Consider the following 12,284-nt stretch of genomic DNA (forward strand, 5'->3'; position numbering starts at 1 on the left):
TCTCTGTCACAAAAGACACAAAGACGCTTCTTACCATTAAATTTTTCTCCATAGCCTTATGTAGGCAGGAGTGAACTTTCACCTTGTTTTTGGACTACTTTTTTGTTACATAAGTAGTCCTTAGTAAAGGGTTGGATTTTGGGTGCATATATATGAACCATTGAATAAAGATTGTGGATTACTGCCACATGGCAAGCTAATGATAATAAACTTTTTTTCAGGGATTTTTTTAAGGGCTTTGAGAGAGGGTGTTGACATTTGTGTACCTGTGTCTTTAAAGAGGGACATTGAATATTGTGTCAAACATTATCTTTTTATGCTTTTTGAATATATTGTAATCTCAAGGGTTCATTGTTATAATTTTTTTTGAAAAAACATATAATTTTATTGCGATTGCACATGTTTTAAAAAACTAGTGTCACCTTCTTCTTTTTTTCTCTCACAAACAAGCCTCTTATTATGAAATTGTTCTTAGGAAAAATTATCAAAATACCCCTCTAATTTGAGGAAATTCCCAAAATACCCCTCAAATTTCAAAAATTCCCAAAATACCCCCCATATTTTGTCATAAATTCCCAAAATGTCCTTCAAATTTTCCACAATTCACGTAATACCCCTAGTTGTGAGAGTAAATTTCTCAAAAAATTAAATATTTTTAGGTCTTCACAAGAAGAGTGATTGTCTACCGTACAAGATGCTAAAACTACAATTTGAGTTGCTTACGTAGGCTTTGGAGATGAATTGCTTCATTATTTTGAAACATAATTGCCTGTTTTGCGATGGTAACTGGTGACAAATTACATGCTAAGCACTCAAAAACGGATCTCAATTGTCAAAAACGAATGAAGATTAGAAAATCTTGAATAATCCAACCAAAATGAATACAAGGGTATTTTGGGAATTTTTGAAATTTGAAGGGTATTTTGGGAATTTCGTCAAATTAGAGGGGTATTTTGGTAATTTTCCCTTGTTCTTAATAGTTTTATGTAGGCCATAGTGAATTTTCACCTTGTTTTTCCATAAAAACATTGAAATTATATTAGAGGGGCAAAAAGTTACATGAGGTGTCCTGAAAGTACAGGTGTCCAAAAAGTTACATCAGGTGTCTGAAGGTACATGTGTCCAAAGTACAAGGGTTTGATTTTAGACATTGATATTTAGGCCATGGTCACGCGAGGCTTAGTTTGCCGTAAGTCTGACATGACAACGAATCCTTTCCACCGGCATAGTTTTGTAACTGAGGCACAGTTACAAAACTATGTCGGTACGCTCTTGGTCAGCTCCCTCCCTCCCTCTCTCTCTCTCTCTCTCTCTCTCTCTCTCTCTCTCTCCTGTCGGCACCTTCCGCTTCTCTCTCTACTTGCTACTGCCGGTCAAATTCTCTGCGACTGTCAGATTCCGTTGAGGCTTAGTTCTCACTAAGCCTCGCGTGACCATGGCCTTATCACATTTCAAAGCTGATCGAACACGTCCTCTAGAAACAAGAGAAGAGTAATGGTACTGGGCCCTTGGGGACTATTTATATGCTTGTGCAATCGTCAGCAATTATCAAAAGCTGCAATTGTCAGCTTACCAAAAGAAGAGAAAAGTAATGGTACTGGACCTTTGGGTGGCTATCAAAACCTGCCAAATGCATCAGACCTCTACCAGAAGACAGGTGGCAAATTTTCATTTGCAATCAGAGACAGTGGCTCACCGAACGGAGTGCACAAGCCTCGCTAGGTTCCGATTGGTAGTGGTGTGCTTTTTGGCCGAACGGAGCTACCGAACGGGCTATCGTCGACAGGGATCGTTCCCATTTCTACCTCCAAAGCTAAATTCATCCCGAAGGATACCAAACTTTGCTGCAGTGCGTGGAGATCTTGGTTCAACTACAAAGATTTGCTTAATCTTAAGGACTCGAAGATATCTGGGGCTCAACTCCTCCCATCTAGTTTGTTGCCCTCACCCTCAATAATATAGAGTCCACAGGTTCTTTAAACTTGGTTTTAAGTGTTGGAGTGATAACGGTGGTGGTACTGCAGGTATTGGCCTTTCTAATTCTTGTATTAATATGTTGTCCTGTCGGATAAGTATCATTAAAGATCTTTTTCTTATAAACAAACCCTTCAAGGTCACTCAGCTACTCTGCTGGAATTTTCTCTCTTTCGAATTCCCTTCCCTTCTCATTTGAGCAGGATTATTGTCCATACTTCATAAAAAATGGCCGGGGTTGCAGTGGACTCAAATCAAAAGCAGTGGATCTATAGATTTAAATGATTAGGAAATTAACCAATTTTAGAATGCTAATTCAAACGGAAATTTTGAATTCTATCCGGCACAAATTGCTAGCCTTAAAGACACATATTTCCCGAACACTGATTGGCAGGCAAGATCTCAGACGTTTTAATTGTTTTGCTGGATACAGGATAGATTTTTATCTAGTATGGAACGTAGTGCAGGAGCTGCGCCTGACCCTGAGGCCTGGAGGGAGGTGTATAGAGATTTGAACCAGGTGAGTGACAGGATGAGGTTGGATCAGCTGGAGTTCTCAGAAGTGATGGTCATCCACCGAATGCACATCAAGATGTCGGAGCTGGATTTGGGGCATCTGGAAGGCGCGGAGAAGGTGGAGCGCTTGTATGTGTTCGCTGATGTGGTGGAGTGTGACGTACCACCTTATAATTCAATTTCCGGGGACCTGGTAATCAGACTGCCCGGGTCCGTGTCCGTTACATTTATGTGCCGTGTGTGGCACATCAACTATGGCGTGGCGCAACAGGTTACAGTGGGTCAGACTTTTCATGTTACCAAGAGCCTGCTGCTACAGCTCGGGCACATGAGGTGGCATTTCAACGCGACTACTGGTAGTATGCACTGCCTGGACCCGAAAACTCTGCAAGATGGTCCCGAGCCTTGCTTCTGCGTGTATGCGGAGGTTGTACGGGTCAGCTTTTACCCCGATGTGGCATTCCAGGAGTCGAACAGCTCGCCATTACTTCGATTTTTACATCTTGATTTTGGTTCGGATCAGCTCCTTGTCACCGGCCAAACTGCAAATCCAGTATGGGCGATTCGGGGCTCTTTAAACTATTTCATGACACCAGACAATGATGGCCTTCTGAATGAGGTCTCATCGCAGCCATCAGGCACCATTTTCATACTCAATATGCCGGACAACCTGGACCTTCAATTGTTTGCAAGTCTAAGTGTTAATTCTGGTTCAACGCTAACCAGGGACGCAGATAGCATTGTACCTGCGTTCTCTGTTCTCAGAGAGAAGGCAGTCGAACTTCTCACAGATCCTAACATTTTGCCTGCTATGCAGACCAGCATGCTCATCGGGGAACTTGTGGAGGTCTCTCTCTCTCTCTCTCTCTCTCTCTCTCACACACACACACACACACACACACACACACACACACACAATTGAAGTTTTCCCTCTGTTCCCGCTGATGTTGGTTCTCCAAAAACCCCTCAGTTCACTGTGGCATTAACACCACCGTCTCTCTGTTAATTTTCTACAAACTGTGTGTAGAGTAATCTCTCCCCTTTATTCATTCTGGACCCTTTCTCACCTTGTCGCACTCTGCATCATCCATCTAATTGCTACTGCATGCAACACAGGTCGGTCAGCCTTCAGAAGCCACAATTGAAGTTGTGCGCAAGCATGTAGAATGGCTCAACAATCTCTTGCTTCAGGTTTAATCAAGATCACTTACTCATTCTAATCACATAGAGATGCTAGTACTGCTGCTGTATCGATGGTGGTGATACCGATATTTCAGATTCTTGGGAATTACAGGTGATTGAAGCCAAGCAAGGCCAGGATGTGGAGGACTACGTCGAGCTATCGTTTCGTGCGCAGTATGTAATAAAGAAAGTGGGAAGGTCGACACATCGCCTGGTAGTGCCACAGTTGCAGTACGACGCATACAGCAATCTCATCAATCGAATGGCTCAGGTAGCCGAAAGCTATGACCAGGCACTCAGGCAGTTCCGGCTCTTCATTCAGCAAAATAAGGTACATATCATGTTCAATGAAAGATCATGTTGGCATGTAAGGGCCAGTAATAGGATCGAACATAATGTCAAACCTTTGCACCAGGTCCTCGGTGGATTTCTTTTGGAGCAAAATCGGGCCTTCGCTGAGAAGGAGCAGGACATGGACGTTTTCTACTCCGAGCTCATCACTCAAAGGCAAATTGAGCTGGACAACACGCTTCAAAAGATGAAACATCTGGGCTCACAGATGGACACTCAAAGAGCAGACATGGAGCAGGCACAAGCAGACATGGAAGCAGGTAGGTACATCTTACAAGATGGCTAGTTACATCAAAAGTCAAGAGTCTGCCACATGCTCAACCGATAATGGTCTGCACTTTCACTTCCACACACAAACACACACACCCCATCTGTAAATTGCCGCGTTGTTTACTGAATGTTGTGCTGATCACAAGAGTACTGCTGTAGGCCTTCGGAAATTCCAAAATGAACAAGTTGCCAGGGGCCTCTTCGCTGTAATTGGTGCTATAGCAGCGGTTGGTCTTACCCTCCTCACGGGTGGGGCTGCTGCTCCCTTGGCCGTGAGTGCAGCCAGGAGGGCTGTAACGTTAGCAGGAGCGGTGGCCCAAGGCCTTCAAAGAGTACTCGACATCTTGGAGGGCTTGCAAGTCGTAATGGAGGTCGTGGAACTCATCAATGAATTGTTCTCTTCCCTGCAAGATTTAGGTCAGGCTGTAGAGCTGCCAGAAATGCCTGAGATGCCAATGGAGTCAGACTGGCTCATCTTTGTGAATGAGGTGGAGGCCGTGGCGGAGCAAATGCCAACAGAAGTGTCGGAAGTAGCTGCATGGAAAACCAAATGCAAGAATGTAGCAGTTCTGGGTCGGGAGATGACTACTCTAGCAGCCTATATTTCGCAGCTACAGTATGACATCAAAATGCAAGAGATGCTACAGCGGATTGCCAGAAACCAGGCTGACCGGTTGTCAGCCATCCAGCTGCCAGACCTTAAAAACTATGCAGAGCTGGTGACACAGATGGACATGCGGACCACGCGCTTGCTGGTTGCTCTCATCAAGGTGGTGTACATCCAGAATGCTGCCCTGATGTACCAGTACCTCTCTGAGCCCACACCTGTGTATGCATGGCCAGTGAACGTGGACAGCGTGTGGCGCATGCTCGTGCAGCACGAACAGTTTGCAGTTCAGGGCTTGATGAGGTTGGGTCCCGCCTTTGATATTGTGCGCACATATGTAGTGAAGAGCATTCCTGTGAGCTTGCTCTTGGAAGGAGATGATTATGAATTTGAGATTCCGGTAGAGGACCCCATAACCTTCCCGTTATCATTGTCGCGTGTGCGCATCCATCACCTTGAGATGAAGTTTGTGCAGGAGCTGGGGCCGGGCGCACATGCAGTCCACATGCCCATCACAGACACCGGCTCTATCTACATGCTTCTGCAGGGATCACGGAGCTTCCATGACCGCAATGACAGTGCGATCATTCATTACGAGGCGGCGACATCACTGGACTACCACTTCGCCTACCGCCTTGACACGGGTGAGACCACCGTCACCAACCTGCCCTCTGCCGAGTTCCTGAAAACCTTCATGCGCATGACACCCTTCACTAACTGGAGGCTCCGTCTATCTGCCTCTGCGGAAGAGAACAAAGGGTTGGCCTTCCCCACTGCCACATCCACCGATGCTACCACTCAAATTGCCATCACTTTCTTCATCTCTGCAATCAGGCAGATCTCTCTCTAGAACGTGAACTTGGTTGCAGCCCTTACTTAATGTCATAATAAGTCATCCATATTATATTGGATGCATATTATTTCCATTTTGCCACTTTAGATTGTACTCTTAATTAAAGTACTGGCTCGTCTGTGAAAAGCTGCTTCCATCATCTCAGCATAGCATTGCATGATGCATCGTCTCTAGTCCAACAATCAAGATAAAGTTCTTTTCTTGTACGAAGAAAGACCTCGAGGTAAAATATGTCAATGCTCGAAAATTCAAAAGCTTTGAAAACGTCTCCGGTAAAGTTTTAAGATTTTTACACTAAATCAGTCCTTCAAAAATTTTAGTTTAATTTCTCACCTTTTAAATTTATTTGTGAGCGTTCCCAGCTTTAATTTTTGATTCCACTAACATATTTCTTTTTTTATAGAAACAGTAATTTAAATTAAAGAAAATTGGGAACAATAGCTTCATAAGATGGGGAGAAGCTAGGCCCCCAACATATAACAAAGCAATTAGCTCCTAAACAAACTATCCTAGTCTTTTAGAGATGCTACTCTCTCGGGAGAATACAAAGAGGACAACATAGGGAACCACCTTTGCCATCTAGTGTTTTGGCATATATATAGCTTGAAGTTCTGCTAGAACCGGAGCCTTGTTTACAATGGAGGTGAAGAGTGTACTTAAAAATTGCCTCATGTGGTAGGGCAAATGGGCCTTAGGAGAGACTAGACACTTGACCATTACCCAACTACATCTTGCTTTCCATATGGCCCATAGCAGCCAACTCCAGCTTGCAATGCACTCACTAAGCAGGATCTCCCTCCAAGAGAAGCTTTCAAGGTGCAGCTGGGCAAAACCTGAATGGAAGAGAACCAAAAGCTTCTTATTAGCGGGACAAGTAATGAAGAGATGGGCCGAGTCCTCCTTGTTGAATGAGCAACCAGCTCCACATCTCTCTGATTTGAGAGCATTCCAATAGGCTCTATGCATTGTGAGCTAGAGAAGAACATAGACTTTCATAGGCTCGGGGAAGGCCCAAACACACTTGAACCTGTACCTCCATTGCTTTTTATTCCATTGAATGCTCCACTAACAATTCAGCTTGATAACCAGTGCCGCATATCCTTTGATCTTGGAAATTCTCTAAAGAGCTCCCAAGCCTAGTCATCTAGAGACTTGGTGGGGGCTCTTGATGAGGGGTAGAGATCCAGAGTAGAGCATTCAAGAGAAATTCTTATGGAGACATACACAACAACCCTTTCAAAGACTCCAAACTGAAGTGAGATTTTCCTGGCTGAGAGCTAGCTGCCTTGAGAGTAGACCTGCTACCATGATTTGATGCCTGCATTAAATGCTTTGTGAGCAAGTATGATGTCAAAGCTGGCAATAGAGGGAGCCCCCCAACCAATCCACATGGATTCGTGCATAATGGCAGAGAATAAAGAGGGGGGGAGGGTTCGGATAGTTAACTTAAAAGCTTCGAATCCCATGAAGTCCACATTCTAGGGAACCCTTGTAAAAAAAACTAGCCCTACTCAATAGAATATCCCTAAATGAAAAACCCTTCCACGATCTACACTATTTGAGTTGAAAAGAGGTGTAACGCTTATTCAATAAGAGGGCCCATTAGTCATTTGAGCTAGAAGCCCTGACAATCCATTTACTTTCAAGTTTGCTAGCAATTTGAGAGAGGTCTAGCAAGCCCAGACCCCCCTAATCCTTGGGAAGTGTGCATGTATTGAGGGAAACTTTAGGGTCTTTTACTCTATCCTGGGTACTCCCCCAAAGGAATCTTCTGATGATGCCATCAACCTGGTTCAACTGGTACTTTCTTGGATGGTAACAAGTGACAAAGTAAATCAAGGAGGGGATCAAGTAGTGGTTCATCACAAATACCCTGGAGGAGAGGGAGGGGATCAATTAGTGGTTCACCACAAATACCCTGGGGGAGAGGGAGGTGGGAATACTTTGCTAGTGCGGCACTTTAGACTTGAACTTAGTTGACTAACCATCCCAAAGCATCTGAAAGAATAGAAACCTTGGCTGATGGATCTAGTAAGGGGAAAGGGGTTGGACAACTCTCCATTAGCAGAAACCTTAGCAAAAGGGAAGCCAATATTCTAAGATTAATAACTCTATCATGAGCCAAGATCCAATGCATGCTCATCTCCTCTACCATGCTAATTACTAAGCTAAGCTATGCTAATAAGAGTGATTATGTGAGGAGAAATACTTCTTTGGTTGTGTCCATTATGCCCTTTGTGTAAAGGGACCTTGGGAGAGTCTGTGTGGTCTTCCCTCTCTTCCCCTACCTTTAGGGCTTGCCCCCTCCTTCCTAGCGATGTGGAAAGACTTTTTGATCTTCCCACAAGCATCCAATATTGCTAAGCTTTGACCATGGGACTTTTCATTTGAAATTTCGAACCCTAGCTTTTTGGAAGTCTTAATGGGCTGAACCTTAGGTATTCTGAGCACCATTCATGCACATTGCTCTTTTGCAGCCTGTCTCCCTTTGGATCCCTATTTTACCTCCTTTGGATCCCTACTGAGACCGGTCTGCCAGCCATACTAATATTCCAGCTTTTTCTCCACTGGTACTTCCCCATATTAAATGATCAGTTTAACATGAAAAAATCATTTAGGAGAATTAGATATTAGTTATTATGACAAGTGATTCCAAAGAGGAAATCCTTATGAAATGACAAATTTTGAAGATAGAACCTTATGAGTCTATTCAAAAATATGTAGATAAGTTTTGGGAGTTACATCTCAAAGCCACTGTCTGCAAAAAGATAGCCTTTATAGAACAAAAGCAACAATTTTGTGCTAGCCTAATCGAGTAAATGAGTGAGTATGTCAACTCACAAGACCAAAAACTACCTTGGCGGTTTTTATCAAAGACTTTAAAGAAAATGCTTGTGCCCCGGGGGGTTCACCCTATATAGTATGTAACCTATCACGTGAGTTCAACAGAAGGGTAATTAAATCACTTCAAACTTACATAAATAAATTTACATAAGGATATTTTTTTACAAATCTCAAAAAAAATTTACAGAATTTAAAAGAAAAGGGTTCATTGTATTTCCTAGAAAATTCACAGAATAGGGATTTTAGAAAAAGAGCCTGAACGCACGTGATATAGTGGTCTTAAATATAGTGAACCCCCCGGGGTTTGTGCTCTTAAAGAGGTAGGAAGTGAAACTAAAGAGCAGGTAGAATTGTCTAGTTTCCTAAATGAGTTTTAAGATGTGTTTACAGATGACATACTTAGGGAGATACCTCTCACAAGAGAGCAAGATGATCATACCATAGAACTCCTACCAGGTAGTTCACCTTCTAAATAATCCTCTTTATTGATTCTCATGGGCTTAGCAAGAGGACATTATGAGGAAAGCAAAAAAACTTATGAAAAAAGGGATGGCAAAGCTTAGCTAATCTCCGTTTTGTGTTTATGTTCCCTTGTGTGAAGATACATGTATGCGTGTGTGTGCTAGGAAGGGCAAAAGTAGGACACAATCTTGTGTGGGTGGAGTAGGAATCTAAGGTGAGGAGCTCCTCATTAGTATATATATGTATAACTAATAAGGAGTGTGGTTAGTGGACGGCTGGACATTGGATGTCTGGCCTCAGACAAAGGCACATATAGCCTTTCTCCCAACAACCTCCCATTTAAAGTGGGAGGTTGTTGGGAGATAAGTGAATGTGCCAATAAGTGGGTCCTACTAGCTCATCTACTAGTATATAAAAGAATATAGGTGAGAGACTCTCTCAACCTATGCCCACTAGCTTGCTCAATCAGTTTATATGCAACCATATTGGCTCTAGTGAAAGGTGAGTGTGTGTATCCATTGTAGAGCTTCCATGTAGATCTCACAAACAACTTTGTATGTTTTGCATAGCCTGACTATGCATCATGCTAGTGTCATTCATTGTACGACAGACAATTGCTACTACAAATTCTCCCAATGCAGCTATTAGGTTGGTGGGCCTCGACACTACTAGATTGTACATGAGATGCCCAAAGATTGACAAAATTTACACAAACCTAGCTACTATACTGGCCTCCTTAGTTCTATCTACATGTATTTCATCATCAAGACTACTCATTGTGTATGGATGTGTCATCATTGACACTGGGATGGCTACGTCCCTGTTGAACCAAAGAATGAGCTCATGAAAAATTCGACTCACTCACTTATTTTTTGCCTAAATATGGCAATGTACTTCATAAACCCAGAATAAAGTATGACCTTCCAAAATCACCTTATCCTTAATGAGAAGGTGGATAGCTTAAGTCCACCATCTTTTTGTAATAATTATCCTTTTCTAAGCCAATTACCCAATTTTTAACCTTTCGGTATTGAAGGCAAAGTTTTGTAATTATTGGGAATGATCTGATAACTATTGAGCGTATGCAGTGAAGAGCACACTTTGACTGCGCAATCACTACTCTTTGTACGAGTAAGAATTGCTAATGAAATCTCTTGTGTTGCTTCCTCATACTCTTAGCATTGTTTACATGCTCAATGTGCTATGTTTAACTGTGTGTGTGTGTGTGTGTGCGCGACACAATGAGCGGTTTTAGCTCTAGGTTGCCTTGTGTGTTTATTTTCTTGTTTTGAGTTGTTAATGTTGTCTTAAGTGAAACTAAGCACGGAAATAGGTAAGTAGGTCTTAGGAGGAGTCAAACGACCCTCATTTGTCATTTTTGGTGAAGGTAAGTAGTGGCAACAATTGTGGTTCCTCACCTACCTGACGATGACTTTTGCAGGTTTGGATGTTAAGAACCTATTTCCTATAGCTTGAAGATCCCTAATCTCAAGTTTCATGTCATTTGGAGTTCATTTGACACCATTATGACCATTAGAGTGAGAGATAGACCGCATAGGAGACTTAGGCATTTCCATTTAGTTGCTTCCTTGCTTGAGGGTGACACCTCTCTCCTTAGTGCATTGTCATTAGGACATTGCATTCAACGTTTCCATGCACTATTGATGTCAGCTACATCCTTGGATTGACATATTTATATTGGTTTGAGTTCTCACTAGGCTACATCATCCAATCGTGGCGGTCCACCAACATTGGCGCCGTTGTTGGGGACGTAGGACTTACACTAGTGGAGGAGGTGATGGTGAGGTTCTTCTTTAGCCAGTGCCCGAGTGTTACAATTCATTACAGTTACTTTTAGATATGAGAGTCACTGAGGCTTGTTGTTTTCTTAGGTAGACCAAGGAGCCGTGAGTTCTATTTTTGTTGCCATATAGGTTAAGATGACCTTAGTTGTTGGTTTTAATACATTGTGCATTGAGTCCATGCTTTGAGTTTTGTCGTAGTTGTGTTTAGTAGTTGGTTGCGGAACGGTGTGATTAGAGTTAGAGATTTTGCTATCTTTTATCGTCCTCTACCACCTCACTTCACTTTGTTTTGTTTGTTTTATTGTTATTTTATTGTTTTAGGTTAGTGATAGGAGTAGTATTTAAGTTAGGACTTAGTTTTGATGTTGCAAAAATCAACCAAAGTTTCTTTTGAATGCCATATTGTGATTTTTGATGGTTTGAGTGACTGAACATGCAAGAAATGTGCATCAATTGAAAATTAAAAGTGCGAATTGAAGAATCCTTCTTTGTACACTTGCTTATACCTTCAAAGAGTAGATCTGGAAATTTTGGTTTGAGTCATCACCTGTCCAAAAGAGCAGATTTTGTATTTAACGGTTAACTTTGAGAACTAGTTGATCTAAAACTATTTTAAGTTAGGATTTTAAGTGGTGGGGGGTGTCTTTGAGTAGTACAGGAGGTAGGGAAGCTACAAAAATCATCGAGGTTCAAAAATCTCACCAATGGTAGCTACAGCCCAAAATTGTCCACCAAAGTGACCAAGGTTCGAGGTTTGGGGTCACTAAACTTACCAAATCTCATCCATTCAGGACTAGCATAGGGGCAAAAGACTCCAGTCTACCATAGAAAGTATTAGTGTTGCAAAAATCCATAGGTGGCAATGATTGCAATCCTTGCCACTAAGCTCAGATCAAGACTAGAGTGGTGCCAAAAGATTTTGAGTAGGACCAAGAGCCCAAATCCATCTACCCCATCAAATTTGGACAAGTAAAAGAGTTTGAAATCAACTCAAGACCATTCCAGAGTCCATCAGAGGGTACTTGAACCAAACAAAGTTCAAAAAGTGGTGATTTTAAGTGAGCAGGGTGTCATTGGGAAGCCCTAGAGGCAAGGAACCTACATATATTGATTGGGCAAGAAGCAGGCACTAGTGGAAGCTACCACAATTGTTTTCCATCTGGCACTTTTTCATCTCAAGACATACCCACAAGATCCCAAAGCTCAGCACTTTTCAAATCCACTTTCCACAAGTCAAAAAATTGCCGAAGTGACAAAGATCAAAGAGTTAACTTGGCTTTTGATAGGTCAAACCTAAAAATTGAAAATGATCCATAGGTGCAAAAGACTGTATAGGTGATTGGGAAGCTACTAGAAGTGCCAGAATTCCAAAATCACACCAAAGCCAGCTATCGTGATAGTTGCCATCTATGCCGGATTG

The 12,284-nt window shown here is 42.4% G+C and overlaps 1 protein-coding gene across 2 annotated transcripts; it reads left to right on the plus strand.

Annotated features, from left to right (window-relative positions):
- Positions 1-1,762: 1,762 nt before the first annotated feature.
- LOC147444792 (uncharacterized) lies at positions 1,763-5,959 on the plus strand. Of its 2 annotated transcripts, none has more exons than XM_086527328.1 (6): positions 1,763-1,933; positions 2,408-3,337; positions 3,607-3,681; positions 3,785-4,003; positions 4,088-4,283; positions 4,453-5,959. In XM_086527328.1, exons 2-6 carry the CDS (start codon positions 2,426-2,428, stop codon positions 5,748-5,750), a joined length of 2,700 nt encoding a protein of 899 aa, XP_086383454.1. In that variant the 5' UTR covers positions 1,763-1,933; positions 2,408-2,425; the 3' UTR covers positions 5,751-5,959. The 2 variants fall into 2 exon arrangements, with proteins under 2 accessions (XP_086383454.1, XP_086383455.1); XM_086527329.1 differs by having other exon boundaries at positions 1,833-2,024.
- The last annotated feature ends 6,325 nt before the right edge of the window (positions 5,960-12,284 follow it).

This window comes from Adiantum capillus-veneris, chromosome 13 (genome assembly GCF_014529385.1).
Source record: "Adiantum capillus-veneris isolate H3 chromosome 13, ASM1452938v2, whole genome shotgun sequence".
In the NCBI taxonomy this organism is placed as follows: domain Eukaryota; kingdom Viridiplantae; phylum Streptophyta; class Polypodiopsida; order Polypodiales; family Pteridaceae; genus Adiantum; species Adiantum capillus-veneris.

What these genes read in the sequence shown, in the direction of transcription:
- LOC147444792 (XM_086527328.1), top strand. Translation starts at nt 2,426, where the DNA reads ATGGAACGTAGTGCAGGAGCTGCGCCTGACCCTGAGGCCTGGAGGGAG. An exon ending in TCATCGGGGAACTTGTGGAG is followed by an intron (nt 3,338 to 3,606) that starts GTCTCTCTCTCT and finishes CATGCAACACAG; the next exon opens with GTCGGTCAGCCTTCAGAAGC. An exon ending in ACAAGCAGACATGGAAGCAG is followed by an intron (nt 4,284 to 4,452) that starts GTAGGTACATCT and finishes GTACTGCTGTAG; the next exon opens with GCCTTCGGAAATTCCAAAAT.